The 20,287-nt window shown below is 50.6% G+C and overlaps 2 protein-coding genes across 4 annotated transcripts in view; one reads left to right on the top strand and one right to left on the bottom strand.

Moving 5' to 3' along the window:
- Window positions 1-4,931, top strand: CIMIP7 (ciliary microtubule inner protein 7). Its single transcript, XM_032969584.2, has 5 exons — window positions 1-259; window positions 1,901-2,023; window positions 3,018-3,095; window positions 3,487-3,794; window positions 4,190-4,931. Exons 1-5 carry the CDS (start codon window positions 233-235, stop codon window positions 4,485-4,487), a joined length of 834 nt encoding a protein of 277 aa, XP_032825475.1. The 5' UTR covers window positions 1-232; the 3' UTR covers window positions 4,488-4,931.
- The window catches only part of RENBP (renin binding protein), a 16,782-nt gene continuing 1,291 nt past the window's right edge, over window positions 4,797-20,287 (bottom strand). Inside the window, exons 1-11 of one of the 3 annotated variants that reach the window (XM_032969583.2) lie at window positions 17,372-17,514; window positions 12,565-12,688; window positions 11,515-11,590; window positions 10,931-11,006; window positions 10,284-10,456; window positions 9,476-9,718; window positions 8,899-8,980; window positions 8,038-8,213; window positions 7,271-7,402; window positions 6,761-6,848; window positions 4,797-5,738 (exon numbers count right to left, since the gene is read on the bottom strand). In XM_032969583.2, the coding sequence (XP_032825474.1) occupies window positions 5,656-5,738; window positions 6,761-6,848; window positions 7,271-7,402; window positions 8,038-8,213; window positions 8,899-8,980; window positions 9,476-9,718; window positions 10,284-10,456; window positions 10,931-11,006; window positions 11,515-11,590; window positions 12,565-12,665 (1,230 nt within the window). In that variant the 5' untranslated portion in view covers window positions 12,666-12,688; window positions 17,372-17,514 and the 3' untranslated portion in view covers window positions 4,797-5,655. Of the gene's footprint in view, window positions 5,739-6,760; window positions 6,849-7,270; window positions 7,403-8,037; window positions 8,214-8,898; window positions 8,981-9,475; window positions 9,719-10,283; window positions 10,457-10,930; window positions 11,007-11,514; window positions 11,591-12,564; window positions 12,689-17,363; window positions 17,515-20,287 lie in introns of those variants that run through there. The other 2 variants (XM_032969582.2, XM_076073464.1) reach the window with 2 other exon arrangements.

Here is a 20,287-nt window from a genome sequence, read left to right on the forward strand (position 1 = left end):
ATTAGCATAGCTAATGAGCAATAACAACTTATGGCGTCACCATGCCAACGCGTTTACGGGGCCTGCGCGGCGCTCTTGGGAAGCGGTCTCCCTTGAGGTTATTTTTTAAAGGCGAGGGGAGATTACATTTTCTAGAGCCATCGTAACAAAGACAACAACTTAAAGTTACAAACAAAACTACGAGTCGTCATAAAGACGAAGGGGGCAAAGGCACTGCCGACGCTGCTGGACAATGGCGAGCGACGCAACCGGCTCGTGGGTGAGAGACGCCGCGCATTACAACTGCACTGTAAATAATAATGATGCTAAGAGTAATAACAGTGATGTAAATGTGTGTGTGTGCACATGTTTATTCGGCCCGTGCTGTCAATTCCCCCTTGCCGGATTAGGGCCTCGACACACCACCACCACGTGCGAGCCGTGGTGGTGGTGGTGGGTGGGGGGTATTTGACCATACTTCACCACGCCGGTCACTGGGTCGGTGAAAGCGACGCGGGGGGGAGCATCAAGGCAGAGTACAGCAATGGACTTGTTGTACTGCCCACACCGTAGCCATGAAGCAGCCTACGACACCTTGCTTATGCACGGTGGCCCATTCGAGCATCATCCAGGCTCACGTCTGCTCAGCTTGAGACAACGCGGAGTGCATTCCAGACCATGTAGTCATGAACCGCGGTCGTGGTTCATCACAATAATGACTCGGCAACGATAATGTAAATTATTTACCCGGCAAAGCCTCGCTGGATCTCAACTATCCCGTCACGGCGCCGCAACAAGTCGTGTTGGGCCAGTCCACTGCTGGATGAGGGCCTCCCCACGCGGTTACGGGTCGTGGGGCGGGTTAGTTGGCCATACTTCACTAAGGCTGGCCATTGCTGGTAGATGGCAGCACGGCAAGTTGATTGAATCCATCTGTGCGGAAGTGTGGCGCGCCCTAAATACACGAGGGATTTCGCCGTGGGTCTCGATTTGTGGGGTGGAGTGGTGGCGCAGTGGTTAGCGCGCCTCGCAATTAATTAACGATGGCGAGTGATTTATTAATCGGTCGTGGGCCTTTTCCAACCCGCGCTTGACCACCGTGGTGAAGTATGCTCAAACGACCCCCGAAGACCCACATGGACACGACTCGACCCTCATCCAGCAGTGGTTTGCATCCGTGCACACGAATATGCTGGGCTCAAGTCCGTTTTTTTTCTTTTACAGCCAATATCGAGATTCATAATTGATCTTCGGGTTGGGCCACGTAATCTTAATACCGTATTCCAAATGTACCACTTTAGCCATGTGCGTCAAGGTCACGCTGCACGATCACCTCTTCCCGAAGCTACGTTATTGTCCTTCGTTGGTTCTTTCGGTAAAGTCACGTAGAATGAGAATAAAATAATAAAATAACACAATAAAATTCTCACGACGTTTTATTGTGTTATTGTCACGTAGAATGAGAATAAAATAATAAAATAACACAATAAAATTCTCACGACGTTTTATTGTGTTATTGTATTATTTTATTCTCATTCTACGTGACTTTACCGAAAGAACCAACGAAGATGAATCCTTGCAGTCACGAAAGCTTTAAATCGAAATTCAACGTTATTATAGTTTACAGTATTTACACACGCCAGTTACAGGATTGTTTTTTTAGGGCACTTGTTTTAACCTGTTTGCTGTAAGTTATGAGTTTTATGTAGATAGTTGTCTTCGCTCCTTGTTTGCACATTCCCACCCTGCAGTGTTCTTTTAACTGCGGCCGCTGCCGGACGGTCTTGGGCTGCTGCGTTCGCCGTTGCAAAAACAACAAAAAAAGAGAGCTGTTCGGCTCGATGGGCCCTTACGAGCTAACATAATAAAAGTTCCAGTGTAGAGCAAATGACCTGGCCGCGCTTTGTTGTCGCCGTCCCAGTTCCCAACCGGATTCCATGGACACTTCAGGAGCCGCTCCCGCAACGACATGGACCAGACGTTCCGGCAGGCCGCGCGGCCCACGCCGCCTTTGGCGTTCGCGCGCCGCCTGCACCACCCGCGGGTGAGCCCCGGGGGCCGGGATCGGGCCGGCCTGGCCGCGCGTGTTGCCGCCAGCTCTTTGGAATCGAGGGCCCACCGAAAATTGAGACTGAAAGTCGCCTCGATCAGGGGTCCGGCAACCTGCCGCGCCGAAGCCGGCACGCGAATCTTATCTGGATTCCCCCTTGCGTGTAGTCGATAATAATAAAAAAAATTAACAACACGTAAATCTTCAAACATAATTTAACTTAAAGATAATGTATTAAATATGGCAGAGAATGGGTCGCTATTAAATGTCTGTAAACTGAATTGTTGAAGAATAAAGGGGGCGGGGGAAACTTAATAGACGCAGTTTGTTCCATCACATACTTTATTAATTTAAGGCATGTCTTTGTTACCTGCTGTATACCTGTTGCCGTGTTTGTGTACAAGTAGCTCTCTCTGCGTGTGATGCCGCTCACGAACTATTTTGGTCAAAGATAAAAAAAAATGGTTCGTCTTTGCCGACCCCTGCACTCGATTTCGCTTGCTGGACGGTCAGTCACCTCCTTGTCACTCTGCTAGCGCTACCACCATTGTTAATGTTCCTGTGAACTTCACTCGTTCATGTCTCCACCATATGTCGATGACTCGGTTTACCAGACCGTCTTGTCTCATGCAGTGTTCAACCAACACAGAATCCTAAACGCAGCACCCTAAAAACCGCCTTGGAATCGCTCCTACATCTGCATCATCCTCAATTCAGAAAGTTGCTAGATTTGTCACTCGTTACTTTGACAACATTTTGTTGCTCGGGGAACCCAAAAGGCCACTTGGTCGAACCACAAAAACTCCAAACCGGCAACGCTACTGTGGCTTGGAAAGTGTTGTGGCTGGGACTGTGTTTTGGATGAGATTGCGTTGTGAATTCTATAATATTTTGTATTCATGAAGGACCTTCTACCAATGCGCTTAATGCTTGTAGACTAGAGTTAGATTGCGTTGTGGCTGGGAATTGCGTTTCTCCTCCCTTACAGAATGGGGCACACACACACCCCTTCTCCTGCCACGACAACCGCCACGCCGGCCTCGGCAGCGTGGGATACTTTCAGACGGTAAACGGGCACAGCTGGCATGAGTGCGCGTGGCATGGTGCGGTACGGTGTGGCACGGTGCGACACGGTGTGGTGGGCTGGCAGAGATGCACGGCCAATGCAACCATCTTGCGCCTGTCCTTCGAACACAACACTGCTGATACAACTGCCATTCATGACTAAGCGATGGCGACATCACCATGGAATCACGTGCCAGGCTAGGTGTTCGTTGATGGTACGTTGATGACAATCCCAGGTGTCATCGGTTAATGGACCGAGTTGACTGGCAGACGCACGACATGTGCTCGCACATTCCAATCTGGAGCCTCTTCCACGTGTGATGGCCAATCCTAGCACGATGCACATACTGTATGCCTGCCCCCTCACCCCACCACTCTCCACGTGAGCTCAGGGTCTGGGCCGCAAGCGCGTGAGGACTCCGCTGGCTCTGAGCGCCGGCGTGTACAACGGCGAGTTGGTGGCATGGGCGGGCAGCGCGGGGCACGAGGAGCGGCCCCTCGCCTCCACCTACCGCCTGGATTTCCTAGGGGCACGGCCCCCACGCCCGGCCTCACTGCCCCCTGCCTTCACCTCGTCGTCATCGCCGTTTCTGCTGCTGCCCCAGCTCATCGCGCCCAGGGCGGCCCTCACCAGTGCGCGGGGCAGCTCAAGGCCTGACGATGGCGGTGGCGGTGCCAGCTCCGGCGCCACCACTTACAGGCGAGTGGAGAGAAATCCTCGGAAGCTCCGCGTCCACCCACACTGGGGGTTCTGGTTTCAGTGCATTAAGAATCTCATTATTGACCTCAGGGATACACACACAAGCAAAGAGCCATCTGGCGACCTGAGTTTGTTTCCCAGCCACGGCTAACATCAGTGGCGAGTAATATCTGAACCCATCTGGGCCTCAGCTTGGTTGAATGAGTGCCTAGTGTGGTGTGTAAACATTAGCACTGGGAGACAAAGATGGTTGCGAATGGTGCTGGTCAAACCATCCCCTTGTAACAAGTCTTAAGACTACGCAGGGTCCGCAGTGCTCCGTGTATCAGCCTGAATAGGCACTCGCCAACTGCACAACAGCGTAATGCTGAACAGGGGGTGTTTTGTTTGCGCAGGGCTGCCCACGGCCGGCCAATCGACCGCACGCAGATCGCGCTTCACAACGCTGTGCCTCCCGGAGAACCGTGGGGCCAGCCACACCACCACGGCCGGCCTGGCACACGTGGCGCCTCCGCCGCACCATCTCCGCGCCCGCTTGGCGTGGCCGACTGCCTGGTGTGGTCGGATGAGACACAGCACCACCAGGTCCAGCACAGGCTGCCGGCAACAACAGTGGCGGTGGCGGCTATGCCCCGGCCCTCTCAGGGATCAGAGGCTGCGGGGCCTGTAACGATGCATCGGCCCACCATTTAAAATTGATTCCCAACCTCGCGAGAGGAAGTGTGGCACGCCCAGGGTGGCAACAGAGAGGGCAGTATTAATTGTCGGGTAGTCTCCGGAGTTTGCAACGAGTCGGAAGTGATTTAATCAAAACGTGTAGCACCTCAAATTTGCACAAATGTTAAATCTACAGCGCTCACACTGTGATAGCCTTCAATATATTTTTTATTAATGTATAATAAAGATTAGAATTAGTGTACGAGTGCGGATCTTTGGTGCCAAAGTTTTCCCAAGAAATTACAGGCTGCTGGATGATTAAAAAAAAACTTGATTTGTTACAGCTTACAGCAGATTGCATATTTTATTGATTAGTTCACAAAACGTTACAAAAGCTTTAAGACATTTACTATGATAAGCTTAGTGCATTGTATTCATTTTTTGGTTTCAACAATCAATAAACATTGAAATGATAATCCAGTGGAGCTGCAAGCCGAGTGCATTAACACGAGCAGCAGAGGGGGTGTGCAACTCCCACCCACCTTTCACCGCACCTCGTGCACCCAACCCGCTATCCCGCAAAGTAGGCACATAACGATTCGTCAGTTCAAGTCGATTCATATATACGGCGCGATACATGGATCGCGCTTGTGCGTGAGAATCGATTGCTTGCAATGCACAAATGTTTCCCTTTATAGTCAACGTTCATAATGAAGGAGACGTAAAAAAAACGGACGCGGTACGGACAGTACAAATTAGACAAATTGCAGGCAGCGCAAATCGGCACAGATGAGACGGCAGGTGGGACGAGCGATAGTGGTAAACTATAAACAACGAGCCACAGGAAAACACAATGGAGATGGACGTAGGCTTTCGCGACCAGTATTATTCAGACAGTAGTGGCAGTACAAATGAGAGGCAGTTCATATAAGACCAGTACTGACAAACAGCACACACTGTGAAAATGAGACCAAAAGGAATAGATTCTGCAATTCAATCAAAACACTCATCCATGTCAGTTCGTTAAATCACTGCACACCAATCAGCACAAAAGCATTTTGATTGGGCTCACATTCACCCACTGCGCCTCTGCTGGTAAGTGCAATCACCTTCCCTTTTTAGTGGTTTAATTTTTTCGTGGGGTCTGGGCCTGGTTGGCAGCCATGAGGCCCGAGGGTTTGACGCCCTGGCCTCCCACCGACGCCTACCCCGAAGCCTTGGAGGCGTCCGTCAGGTCGGCCAGCATCTTCTCACACATGTAGAGGGCGCGGGGTACGTGGAAGCAGCCTGGGGCACATGTGCACAGCGAAGATAGACCGAGAACAGAGGTCAAGGTCAAAAAGTCATCGCAGACAATGCTGTCCATGCCACTACACATCACGGTTTCCTTATCTGTTGATAGATCTGAAGGGTATTGTCAGGTCGCCAGCAAAACTTCGAGGACCCCTCTTAAAAAAACTCCCACGGGACACCATTCACAGAGCGCGGTTGCCATTTGCCAGAATGCAGTGGCAAGGTCACCACAGAACTTGCGTGAAGTTAGGTGCTCTCTGAGAATGTACTGAAATGCCTCCTATTATCCACTCTTCCAAATATCCACACCCAAAATCATTGCGCTGATTTACTTATTATCTGCACAACGGTACTTCCCATCTTGCGTGCTCATCTGGCAGGGCGTGAAACAACGCATGCTTCACGATGTAACAAGAAAAAGCACAACTTGTCTACGCAGGAGAGCCACACCGAGTCGTAGGACTCTTTTTCGCGAGGCTTCTGCATTGGGTTTTTACTTCAAGTTGTTTTCAGCCAATTATTGACTGATGTGTTCACGGCGGTAGTGGCGACTAATAATTTGGAGATTATGGACACAGCGGGGCTTCATTTCTCACTCTATATGTGTCCAGCTGCTGCTAGGCTTGGCTTGGAATGGAGATGATTGGCGGAAAGCACTGGACATCTTTGAAAAAGAGCTTCATAGCTCATCGGATTCCTCCGGTCTAAATAAAGATGCTAATTCTGAGTCCAAGGTACACCTATCCATAATGATGGCGGTGGTGTTCACACAGTAGCTCATCAAAAGATAAAGACCCCTGTGTAGCCTTAACAGACTGTTGGGGCAAGTGCTGTTAGCGAGCACCTTTGAAGGCCGGCACGGCACACAAGGGGGTGGGAGGCCAGCACCACGGCCAACTCAGATCGCTGGGTTCGTAGGACGGCGCGCTAACTACTACACTGCCGCTCCCCACTAGCCCATCACACACAAGCGTGCGTGTGTAAACGTTTGCCGGCTGACCACGTGACCGCGCTACCTTTGAAGGGGCCGCCCTTGAACGTGTGCGTGACGCTGCCTTGGCGGTCCAGGTACCCGTACCATTCTCCGTGATCGGCATCCGAGAACTATAGACGAAGACGAGAGAAACACGGCCAACATGGAGCACCGATCCCACGCCACGCATCACCGTCATCATCAGCCATGGTCTATCCACCGCGGGATGAAGGCCGTCGCTCACAGTCCTGCCATGGAACAATCCATCTCGCTCCCGCACATCAGCACAAGTGTCATCGCTCCCAGGATGATGGTGTTGGTCGTGTTGGTAGTAGAGGTGGTGATGGTGGTGAAAGTGATGGTGTTGTTCTTGGTAGTGGAGGTGGTGGTGGCGTTATTGGTTGTGTTAATCGTGGAGGTGGCGATGACGACGAAGTTGGTGGTGTTGGTCATTTGGTGGTGGAGGTGATGATGTTGTTGTTGGTCATATTGGTGGTGGACGTGTCAGTGGAGTTGGCGGTGAAGCTGGTGGGAGCTCCATGGCGGTACGCACTTTAGAGATGGAGTAGTCCAAGACGCGGGTAAAAGAGTCGAGGTGGCGGGTCTCGCGGGTCTCGCGGAATGCCATGAGGAAGGCGATGAGCGCCTCACAGTGTGGCCACCACAGCTTCATGGACCATTCCAACTGCACACACCCCGCAGGAGGGACACACACACAATCGCAAGTATACACACAATCGCAAGTATACACACAATCAGATACACGTCCACAATATCACACACACGACCAAGTCCACGCGCACGTGTCCACGCGCACGTGGACACGTGCACAAGTGCACATCTGCACCCGCAGGGTGCGTAGATATGCCAGTGGTCGAGATGAGCGACGGAGCGACAGTGCCCAAGAGCACGTCCACTGCGGAGACGGAGCAACGCGTGCTGTTAAGTCGCGGCACCACGAGGGATGGACACGGCTTGGGAAGGCTTCACCGCAGCAGTGGATAGATCATGGCTGATCAGGGGTAGATCTAGAAACTTCCCAAAGGGGGGCAGTCCCAAGATGTAATACTTATAAATAGGGCCAAACATTAATAAACAGGCCGCGTATTTTCTCAAGTAAATGTCAATTAATAAAATGGGTTCTCAAGGTGTTGGGGGGGGGGGGCATCGCACAAATCGCTCCCTCCCCCAGGATCCACCACTGTGGCTGACGATGACAATGACGATGATGACAATCGTGACGACGATCAAAACGATGATGACGATAACAATGACGATGACGAGAATGCCGTGTGTGTGTGTGGCCATTGCTGCCCGTGCCTGTGTGGGGGGCAGCCCGTCTGCATCCAGGAAGTAGAGGAGCCCCCCGTGCTGGGGGTCCCAGCCGGCACTGAAGGGGACATCCACGAAGCTGGCGAGCGCCGTGCGTGCCAGTGCCGCGTCTCCAAGGCGCGACGCGCGCTGTAGCAAGAACCAGCCGGCCTCGATGGCGTGGCCTGGGACCCCCCCCCCCCCCCCCCGAGAGCCGGCGCCATCACCGCCACCACCACCACAACAGTGTCAGCAGCGGCAACACGAATTACGCACAAAAGTGCTTGCTACTAATCAACCACAACACCTTGCTGATCTCGTCAAGGAGCATAAACCATCATGCGAGCACCGGCCATCCTCGCAGCAGCGGCTTTTGGCTGACCATCGAACAAACACGGTCACCGCATCGCGTGGCTTTCAGATGCGCTTCTGTAGCGGTCTGGAACACTCTTCCTTCTGATATTAGGAAGTCACTGGAGCTATGCAATTTTAAATCTAGATTGAAAACTAATTTATTTGGAACTGCTTTTTGCGCTTAGTTTGTTGTCCTTCCCCTGCACCTCCGATTAGTCTGGTTGGCTACATAGAGTGCGAAAGAAGTTCAACATACATACATACAACACAACCAACACGACTAACACGACTACTAGCACCAGCACATACAGCAACAGCTCCACCACCACAACCATAACCTCTATCAGCACCATTACCAGGACCACGGACAATCTCACCCGACCAGTATTGGCACAAACAGCAGCGCCACCAGCAACTCTGTCGCCACCACAGCACAACTAGAACCAGTAGCCGTAGAACAGCCAGCGCCACTATCAGCATGACGATAGCATCATCAACAATAGCTCTGTTGGTTACCCGGGTTCTGGAGGCGCCCGGCGCTGCCCGGGAGCTCCTCGCCATCGGGAGTGACCGTCTCCAGCACGACGGAGCCGCCCCTCTGTCACACACGCACACACGGACACACGGGGACACACGGACACACACGGATACACACGCACACACACAAATACAGACACACACGGATACACACGCACACACACGGATACACACGGATACAGACACACACAGATACACACGCACACGGATACTCACACAGCGACCCACGGACTCGCACGACGACCCGCAGAGTCACGGCGTGTTCCACTGTTTGTCACTGTGTTTGGCCGATTCTCTATGTTTCCGCTTGTGGAGGAGGTGAGGGCACCGTGGCTACTATGCGAGGCACCCCGTTGCTTGCGGCGGGGGTGGTGGGGGTGGGTGGCAGCGAGCCCTGAGATGGCCGAGTGGCGATGGTGGTGATGGTAGCGGTGATGGTGGTAACCGCGATAAGAGGGTTTAACCGGGACAATGTTTGCGGTCTCCCACGCTGCCCGGCGTGCAGCCGGCTCTCCCGTCCATCGCTCGTGCGAGGAGCGCAGCCAGACGCTCGCACCTGCAGGTGTTTGAGGATCCGGTCGACGCACCAGCGGCCCAGCTCCGCATTGCCATCGCCCCCGCCCACCGCCCCCTCCCCCTCCTCGCTGGCCTCCTCCATCTGCTCCAGGAGGCACAGCAACATCATGGGCACGGCGAGCGAGCTGTCGGGTGTCGCGCCGGAGAGCTGCGGACGCCCGAGGCCGGAGGGGTCCTCGCGCACCCAGCGCACGATCTGTGACATCATCTCCTTGGCAGCCACCTGAGATAGAAACGCGTGCACGTACGTGCAAGGAGAGGCACGGGCACGTACACATACAGTCACATGCGTAGACATGCACGCACATGCATGCAAACAAACTCCCGCACAACGACAACGATGCCCCATGCAGCTTTTAACCGGCTATCAATAATAATGCAATTTGTAATGGGCACATTATTTCACCAATGACTGCGACTCTAAAGCAAGCACAGTTAGCGAGCACCTTATTAAGGCTGGCATGGCATATGATGGAGTGGGTGGCCAGCACCATTCCCAGTCACCTTTGTCTCCCCAATACTGTAGATTTTACACACCACAACCAGAGTATCATTTAAGGCTGAGTAGACCTCGTGGAGTCCCGGGACCGGTTCAAACATCCGTCACCGATGTTGGCCGTGAGCGCGAATCGAATTCGGCTCGACGGTTTCACAGCGCGGCTTGCGGACCGCCACGCCCCACGCCGTCCCCCCTAATTCCGTGACCCCCCCCCCCTGCTGCGCCCACCATCCCCCGTGGACCCCTCCTCCCCGCCGCCCGCCGTGCAGCCCCCCCATAGCCCACACACCGTGTACTTGGCGTCGCCGGTAGCGCGGCCCAGCTCGCTCATGGCCAGCACATAAAAGCACTCGCTGAAGATGGTCCTCTGAACCTTGACGGGACGGCCGTCACGTGTCAGCACAAAGGCGCACTTGGGCGAGTCTGCGGAGACGCGCGCATGGCGCAGCAGGAACTCCCCCCCTGGCGGAGCACAGTAGCACGGTCCGACGGGCACCGCCGCATGGGGGGGGCAGGTGGGGGGGGACGACACAGGGATGGGGCGCACAGTGGTACAGTCCGAGCATTACAGGTGATCTAGGTTAGGACGAGGCTGGCGGTTGGAGGCGTGGTAAGCAGCAGAGCGTGCATGGTGTGGTGTGAGTGAGGAACACAAGTAAGCAGTTTATGGGGCACTGTGCGGCGAACACGATAGGCACTGTGTGAGCATTGTTGTGGTGAGTTGCGAATGGTGACCGGCGAGTGTTGAGCAACGAGCGGTAAGCCGCGAGTGGTGAGAGTGGTGAGAGTGGTGAGAGTGGTGAGAGTGGTGAGTGTGGTGAGAGTGGTGAGTGTGGTGAGTGTGGCGAGTTTGGTGAGTGTGGCGAGTGTGGTGAGTTTGGTGAGAGTGGTGAGAGTGGTGAGCGACGAATGCCAAGTGATGAGCTGGGTGCGGACCTTTTTTGGCCGCCTCGAGGATCTGTGGCGTGCGGAACCTGGGCAGTTCGCGGTACAGACGGCAGTACATCCACACCTACAAACGCAGCACACACACACGCAGCACACACGCACACGGCACACACGGCGGTGTTTGCGAGTTGGTGAATCATCATCCTGAGCCTCCAACACTCAGTAGGTCGAGTCGTGGCGCCCACACCCGTCGGGTGCCTGGTGAGACGCCAGGCAACGTGTGCAACCTACGCCGACCTGCGACGGTCCCCCATCTCCAACGATGCTTCCCTACGGCGTGGTCGAGTAGGGTGAGGAGATGCGGGGTGGTACAGTGCCCCACGTTGATTACAAAACATGTCACGTATTGGCTCTGGTGTTGCTGTATTCACACATCGTGCCTAATTTTTTGTGACAGACAATTATTAAAGAAAATCTACTAGTCAAAATTAGATTTGAGGTTTTTGGGGGGGAGCGATCACCTCCATCGCCCACCTTTGGATCCACCGCTGTACAGGTGAAACACTGGGGGGTGAGGTGAGGGATTGAGAGATGAGGGCTGAAGGGAGACGGCTGAAGGTAGCGTCACTCACCTGCCGTCCCTGTAGCCACACATACTTGAGCTCATCGTAGACGGCACCGTCGCGGCCCAGGCACGTGAAGAAGCCTCTGATCGCAAGCCGCGAGGTGGGGAGTGGGTGGGAAGGTGGGGGACCACAGTGCGGGCCGTCTCATCGGCAGCAGCAACAACAACAATAGTGATCTTCTTTGGTTCTTTCGGTAAAGTCACGTAGAATGAGAATAAAATAATAAATTGATAAAATAAAATAACACAATAATATTCTCACGACGTTTCGGCCACAACACAAGCGGCCTTCATCAGGTGAAGGGACGAGACTGTCTGGTAGGACAGCGCTGGAGTGAAAAAGCCACGTTCAGATCACGACCTTTAAGCTGTGTGAGAGGCTTTTTCACTCCAGCGCTGTCCTACCAGACAGTCTCGTCCCTTCACCTGATGAAGGCCGCTTGTGTTGTGGCCGAAACGTCGTGAGAATATTATTGTGTTATTTTATTTTATCAATTTATTATTTTATTCTCGTTCTACGTGACTTTACCGAAAGAACCAAAGAGGATGAATCATTGCAGTCACGAAAGCTTTAAATCGAAACAATAGTGATGATAAACAATGGTCATGATGCGGTGAGATTTGGGGTGGGGAGATTGGGAAGGAGGGGGAGGTCAGTCCCGTCAGTAGCAATGACGATGATTTGATTACATCGCTAAAAAAGATGGCAATGACGACCACGATGATTGTGATGATAATATGTAAAGACAATGATGATGAAAATTAAGATTATCGTGCAGCGTTGATATCAATGATGACGCTGATGATAATAATGCTGAGAATGATGGTAATAATGATGACAATGATTATGCGTTTGTTGATTATTATCACAATGACTATGATGATACAATGATGATGCTGCTGCTTATGATTATTATGACAATGCTGACAGCAAAGTTATCATAGGTGACAATGATAACGACTGCTGAGCCTTTTTCATCCCGGAGGTGTGTGGTCTGAGGTCAGGGGGTCAAGAGGTCAGGCTAGGACGTCGGTGCCGTCCCCCTCTGCGCCATACCCGTGCTCCTGGTCATGCGAGTGCCGCAGCCAGAACGCCATGACGCGGTCGAGCTCCGTCCGCACCCGGGTGAGCAACTCAGGCAGCCGCTTGGTGGCCATCACCCTGTGTAGCGTGACACGCGCTGGTGGTGGGGGGGGGATAACGGTGCTTCAGCTGCTTGTGGTCCTCGTGGAATCGCTCCCTTTAGGTGTTGTACTTCCCCCGCATCTCAAATTAGCACGGTTGGCTACGTACACTACAAAAGGAGTTCAACATACAGACTGTAAATACGACCGTTCGTAGCGAACGAGGCAGTACAAACCAGACATAGCGTAAAAAAGGTAGACATAACACGGGACGGACAATAAACACGTGTAAAAAGCACGCGGCCTCTATGCACCGTGCCAAAACCATCAGCAGTTCCTGACGTTGTGCGTTTCAGAGGTTCGAGTGGTGTGCACGGTTTTCGGGCCCGCACTATTACTCCGTTGCGATGGCGAGTGCTCTCTCGCCATTTACAGATTTCAATGCCGGCGACACGTAGCGGGCGGCAGGGTTGGTGGTGTGGTGGTGACACTCGTGCCTCACAGCAAGAAGGCGTCTGGGTTCGATTCCCGACTCCGGTGCCTTTCTACGTGGAGTCTGTACGTCATCACTCTCTCTCTCTCCGTTCTACATGGGTTTCCTGCAGGTTCTCCGGTTTCCTTCCACAGCTAAATACACAACACACACACACAGTGTAACTGGGTATTATACATCCCAATGCTGAGATATCACCTGCAAATCACTGAACTCGGATCACACTACACAGCAGCTACATTGCCCTCCCCCCCCTGGCTACTGCGAACAAACTTGACAGGACCCTCCTGAAAAAGTTTTGAGACTAGGTGAGGCTTTTCTGGGACAAGTAAAGTAATACTGGTAGGAACCTCCTGGTTACACCACCAGCCCACTGGGGATTATTGTGTCCGTCCGTCGCGCATCCAAAAATGGGAGGGGCTGGGTGGAGGGTGGGAGGGGCTGGGTGGGGAGGGGCTGGTCACCCCGTGGTGCCCTTATAAAACTCACCGTTTCACCTACTCACGCCGGCTTGTGCCCGCCCTCACAGTCGGGCATATTTTCGGAATACACCACGTGGTGCCGCCGTTGACCCTGGCCATTGACCGAGCAACCCAACGTTCCTACCAGCTCCCTCCGCAGGAGAATGTGTTTTATCCAGTCCCAACAAGGTGATCAAAGCAAACAGACCGCACACACGAAGCTACTGCACGCGTGGCGAAACAAAACGAGGACGTGCCAGCTGAGCCAGGAAAAACACAAATGAGGCGGAGAGCAGGAGTGGGCACCAGTCACGCCGAGCCCCCCTTCACGGGGAGTCCAACTCATGTGGCACAGAGTCCGCGGAGCCGAATGCAGACCCGACGCTCACCGCAAAGCGTGGGACGCGACAGCCTCCCCTGTGTGCACCCCCCCCCCCCCCACAGGCCAAACAACGCCGACAAGTTCGCCGGGAATGCAGAAACACGTGTGTCATTATATAAGCAACCCAGCACACGTGCCAATAACACTGCGTGGCCCTAAGAAAACATATATAATGGGCGACGTTTCATGGAAAAACGCAAAAAAAGTGCCATTTCCCGAAACTTCGCATATTATATGATTTTAAGGGCACGCAGTGTTATTAACGAACGTGCTGAGTTTTATTGTCACTTATGCACCACTAGCAACGCAAGAGCGTCACCAAATAATGTACACTACGATGGAGTAAGCACGGCGGTGGAGTGGTGGCGCAGTGGTTAGCGCACTGCGCTTCGAACCTAACAAATTTTAAAATTTGAATTCCCGACCCCAGCGAACATAAGCGGCGAGTGACATCTGAACAGCGCCCCAAGTTTTAAGCAAACGAACACACTTAAACAAAACCCGCATGGACCAGCGTGGTGAAGTATGGTCAATAAACTTCCCCTCCCCACCCCAGCCCCCATGACCGACACGGCGTGCTTGGGGTCTTTCTCATCCATCCAGCAGTAGAGTGGAGTGGCACAGCGAGCCAGATGTGGCTCTTTTGATGACTGCATCTGGCTCGCAAATAAATCTTAGCTGACATTTCCTAACATGATAAGTAATGAATCATTCCGCTAACATTAAAGTAACACATTACAGAAATCACAGTGTTAAAAATAACATTTAAAATATAAAACATTCTCATGCATTTTAATCCATCCATCCATTTTCTACCGCTCCTGCTCAGGGTTGCAGGTGTCTGGAGCCAATCCCAGCTGTCCGACACCAAAACTCTTTTTATTGGATAATGCGGTAGCCTACGGGTCGTTGTGAGGTCAAGAAGTAAACTTCCGTCCTTTTAATCAAATAGTCAGCTAGCTAATTTATGCAGAGCAAACCCTTTTGATGAAGAAGATGGCGAAAAGTAAAAAAAAGACGAGGACTACCGCACATTTCAGCACGAATGGACAGAAAAATTCGCCTTTGTGGAGAGAGCAGGTTCTGCGGTGCATCTAATATGCAATGATAAAATTTCATCGATGAAACGGTCAAATATAAAGCAGCACTTTGACACACGCCATGCTACATTTGCATCGAAATATCCAGCGGGGGACAGCAGAAAGAAGGCATGCGCCAAGAGCTACTGTCAAAGAGTGCAAGCTCGTATCAACCAGACTACAAAGCCATCAGCAAAACCATGCAGCACCAGAAGTCGCATTAATGGTAAGAAGTATTTTATTTATTATTGGTTGTTGGTATAACGTTATTAAAAAGGATATATTCAGAGACTTATTATATTCCAAAATTGGTGGTCTTAGTTAAAAATACACGCATTTAGTTGTATTCAGTGTTAAAAATTTATTATATGGCTCTCACGGAAATGTATTTTAAAATGTGGCTTTCATGGCTCTCTCAGCCAAAAAGGTTCCCGACCCCTGCTCTAAGTGCAGGCTGAATTAACAGGTGGTTTGAGCGGAGCGCAGATGTTCGCGTTAACCATTAACCCGAGAAGCGCTTTAGCTAAATGCAGCAGCTGCGTCGGGATTATTATCCCGTACTAATAACCTCGCCAGCAGAGTTCACATCCCAGGCACGGCTAACATCAGTGGCAAACATCTCAACTGGCCCTGGGTCTCTTCACCACCAACCACAGCCCCCCCCCCACTCCACCCCCAACCTATTCACCAACCCGCACTGACCAGCGTGGTGAAGTATGGTCGAATCGAACCCGGGAGACTCCTCCTCTCTCCCAAGCGCTCCTACAATCGTCATTACCTCGCTCAATTCAACGCAACTGTCAACTCTTTGGGGCCGTCCATAAATGACGTCACGCGATTTTGGACGATTTTTGACCCCCCACCCCCTTCGTCACACGGCGTCACAAAAAGTCAAACCCCCCAAATATGACGTCACAAAGCTCTGCCCCCCCCGCCCCCCCAAAAATATATAAAACATGCTTCAAGTCGCTTTAAACTATCGTCATTGTAGTGCGTATTTAATGTGGCGCTGCACTCTGATGTTGTAGGAGAAAACATTTATTAAAAAGTCTATTTAATTAAGTAGAACGTGTTGTCTATATGTATTTAAAGTTGCGCATTTTGATGTGACGTCACATTTCTCACCCTCCCCCCCCGTCACACATCGTCACGAACGTCTGACCATCCCCCACCCCCCCAGGTGCGTGACGTCTTTTATGGACGGCCCCTTTACCCACTGCAACTTTGGTGTGTGCCGTTTGTTGCGGGCCGCCTGACACCTCATTGAGCACGTGCTCCGCATATTGCATACAGTACGCATGAATTATACACACACACATAAACCATATATACATAAAGACAAAGACCCCCCCCCCCCCTATAGCCTTCAACTGTCGGATAAAGTGTGTTATCGATAACCAATTAAGGCCGGCAAGTAACGGCCAGGAGGACCACGACCCGGCCGCCTTCGTCTCCCCCGTGCTGATGTTTACACTCGCAGACACAACAACAGCCGCCGCCGTTCACCACCAAGTGGCGGTGACGTCACCACGGCGCTTGTGCCAGGCTATGTATAAACGTTGAACTTCTTTCGCACCGTACGTAGCCAACCGCGCTAATCGGAGGTGGGAGACAATAAACTAAAACACAAAAAGCCGTTCAAAAGAAACTCTGGAGTTTTCAATCTGGGTGTAAAAGTGGATGTGCACTTTGAGGCCGCGTGAAGGTTCGCTGGTAGCAGCAGCAGCACCAGCAGGTAACGGAACACGCCCAGGTGCCATGGCCCGACTCATTTAGGAATGGCTGGTAGATGCGCCAATTGTGTGCTCCGCCACTGTGTTCACTTTCTGCGTTTTACCCGCCCGGCGATCTGCTCGTTGTTGTGAGCGTCGCTCCTGTTTCCTCCTTTTTTTGTTGGAAGTCGCGACATTCACGAGCCCCGTCCGCAGACTCTGAGATTAGGGCTACCCACTAAAAAAGAATAAAACATTTTTTTTCCATAATACAGCTTTTGTTTCTTCTTTTAGATTTTTATTTTAGCAGGTAAGGCCCACTGAGCTATAGAGCTATTCTTCAGAAGCGACCAGGCCACAGATGATATCTCAACAAAGTGGCGCGTCGTGTGGAAATGCATAGCAGCCAAATACTCCCTAAACGCACGATTCTAAAAGAGGTGATAACCCCGGAGGAACCGGAGAAAAATCTGCGCGACCACGGGGAGAGCACGCAAACTTCCCAAATATACAGCAGTAAGGGCGTCAGGGTCGTCAACAAACCCTCGTGTATACCAGGCGAGGTATTTAACTTCTCCCAGCCACCGTAGCCCCATTCACTCACCCACTCACTGTGTGTGTGTGCGTCTCCTGTCGGCACCACCACCAGCAGCAACAGCAGCAACGCCCCGACCGTTCCTCTGCTGCACGCGGGACCCGATCAGCTGATCTACCCCGGTCACGTGACACCCCACCCACCGCCGCGAGACCCACGTGACTCCTCGTCGCACGTGACTCGCCGAAAGAGGAAAACACAAGCTTGTGACGTCAACGGCGCAGAGAGTTTCTATTGGCTGACGGGAAACGATTCTAATTTCCCAGCACGGTTAGGCAGCCGTTTTGAATTGCGTAGTCCCGATAAACCGAGGGGCTGTTGTGTCAAGAGTCTTTATTTAGACCGGATGTCGGAATCCGATGAGCTGTGAAGTTATTTTTTTACGGATGTCCGGTAGGGGCGTGTCAGAACGTTACAACAAACAATAGCATAGCTGTTAACCTATACGGTTTACCCGTATTCTTGTACAGGGGGCTTTTTGATGGGACTTTTTAGGATGAACGTTGAGATTTATAAGGGCACGGGGTGACCAGTAAGGTCTGAATTGGTCTGTAATAAGGTAGGCACTGATAAGGGGCCGTCCACAAATTACGTCACGCGATTTTGGACTATTTTGACCCCCCCTCCCCCAGGTGCGTGACGTCATTTATCGACGGCCCCTAAGGGGTTGACAGGTATGCAATAGGAGTGCAAAATAGAGAAAAGGTACGCAAGTCATGGAAAATAAATAAATATGGCGTATGCTTTAAGTATAAATTACTTTTCGATTTAAAGCTTTCGTGACTGCAGAGATTCATCTTCTTGGTTCTTTCGGTAAAGTCACCACCACGTAGAATGGAAATAAAATAATAAAAAACAGCAAAATAATTTTATTATTATTTTATATAATAAAAAGAAAGCAATAAAGTTATTTTATTATTATTTTATTTACATTCTACGTGACTTTACCGAAAGAACCAAGAATACAAATTACTTATTTACATAAACTCCTGTCGATTTTTCAACAAATGCAAGCTTGGGCAAGGCAGCAAAACAACAACAATCCCAGACCGAACCAAGGCAACACACAGTCAATCCAAACAAATTGCACGTACTAAACTACTCTCTTTATTTTACCATGTAAGGCCCACTGAGCGATAAAGCTCTTTTCAGAAGAGTACTTGCCACACATGACAGCTCAACTAAGTGGCTTACGTGGAAATGTATAGCAGCCAAATACTGTACTCTAAACGCATATTGCACTCTAAACATTGAACTTAAAAATTTCTGCAAGACAGAAAACAATAAGGCGCTATGATCCTTAATTAGATTATTTTGGGTGAGATCGTCGTTTAGTGTACTTGATATCTTTTTTACACGCTTTTATTTACCTCACTGTTGTATCCTCAAATCTTGTAGCTCAATTTTAACCCACTTCGCAATGTGGTATCGACTGCAAACTTAGTATAATTATGTCATACTGATGACAATACTATATTCTATCATTAAAAAAATATATTCTTAAACAATCTTTATTATATGTTATGATTCGGCTTGGGTCTGATTGTCGACGCTGAACTCACGTTGGCTGTAAATGACCACGGTCCCCATACGTTGTGGCAAGCTTCGGGGCCACTTCCTGGAGTCGTGGTGGAGTTCTGCCATTACGAGTACGGTACATTTCATTAAAGCGTGTTTTAAAAAATATATATTTTTAAATATTACTTATTTACTATAGCCTTCCACCATATCACAGAGCCAATTCCAATCACGGCATAAGCAAATATGCCCCAATTTACGACCCCTGCTGGACGAGGGCCTTCCAACGCCACGTGCGTCGTGGACAATGTCTCCCTACACTTGGTTGAAGCTGGGGAGCAGATTGGATTTTGCGACACCGGCCACTTACCGGCCTCCACAATAGATAGTTTTTAGTTTCATAGTTTAATTTATTTGGTATAGCCCTGTGAGCCATTCGGTTCTTGAATCGGGTGCAACCGCAACAAACAAAAAACAAAAACATGAACAAGAAAAACATCTTAAAGTGACTAGATTTGCCACACGTTCCACTGTAGACCAAACCAACACGGTGCTCAGTCAGCACGATCAAAAGTGCAGTTTGCGAAATAAGGGTCAGCACAATACCGGGTTTTTTTGTTGTAAATTATGTTTTAAATGTATTTATATTACGTTAACGCTGAGTGCTGCTGCTGTGTCCTGCACTAGCGCTTTGAGATGCTTAGTTCATAGTTCATTTATTTGGTATAGCCCTGTGAGCCATTCGGCTCTTGAATCGGGTGCAACCGCAACAAACAAAAAACATGAACAAGAAAACATCTTAAAGTGATTATGTGACTGTGCAAACAGAAAATCCAGGAAAAAAATATCAAAATATTCCTGAAATAGCACCGTAGACCAACGCTGTATGCAAAAATCCTAGTGGGATGCAAGTCAATAACAACAACCACAAGACAACTAAGATTAAGGCCATCAGTCTAACTCCGTACTACAATAAACAATAACATGGCCAAAATTAAAAAAAAAACTTTTCGAAATCACCAAAATAAAAGTCATGAATGCAAAGTAACAGTGATCATAGGGACTGTGACCGAATTTTTAACAATAAACTACATAAATAAATTATAACACCAAAATCTAGAGCCATATTTTAGGGCACTGAATAGCAGTGGCAGCTAGGGTTGTACAACTCCTCTAGAGCAGTTTTGAGTGAAGATCTCATAGGTAGTGATTCAAGTTGCAGTTTATTGGCAATAGCATTCCAGACCCTGGGGGCATCAATAGCAAAGGCCCTTCCTCCAGTTTTTGTACGGCAATAGGGAATGTGAAGCTGGTAAATGAGCGAAGACCTGAGGTCAAATTTGTTCTTTGAAACAGAGAGGAGATCCAGCAGGTAGTCTGCGGAATTTTTTGTAAGTACATCGTGAATAAAACTT

The sequence above is a fragment of the Petromyzon marinus genome, chromosome 42, assembly GCF_048934315.1.
Source record: "Petromyzon marinus isolate PM22_M1 ecotype Great Lakes invasive population chromosome 42, UKy_Petmar_22M1.pri1.0, whole genome shotgun sequence".
Classification (NCBI taxonomy): domain Eukaryota; kingdom Metazoa; phylum Chordata; class Hyperoartia; order Petromyzontiformes; family Petromyzontidae; genus Petromyzon; species Petromyzon marinus.

Excerpts from the sequence above, each read along its gene's own strand:
- CIMIP7 (XM_032969584.2), top strand. The coding sequence starts at position 233 with ATGGCGAGCGACGCAACCGGCTCGTGG. Across the intron at positions 260-1,900 it reads GCGACGCAACCGGCTCGTGG|TTCCCAACCGGATTCCATGG; the intron begins GTGAGAGACGCC and ends TCGCCGTCCCAG. Across the intron at positions 3,795-4,189 it reads TCCGGCGCCACCACTTACAG|GGCTGCCCACGGCCGGCCAA; the intron begins GCGAGTGGAGAG and ends TTGTTTGCGCAG.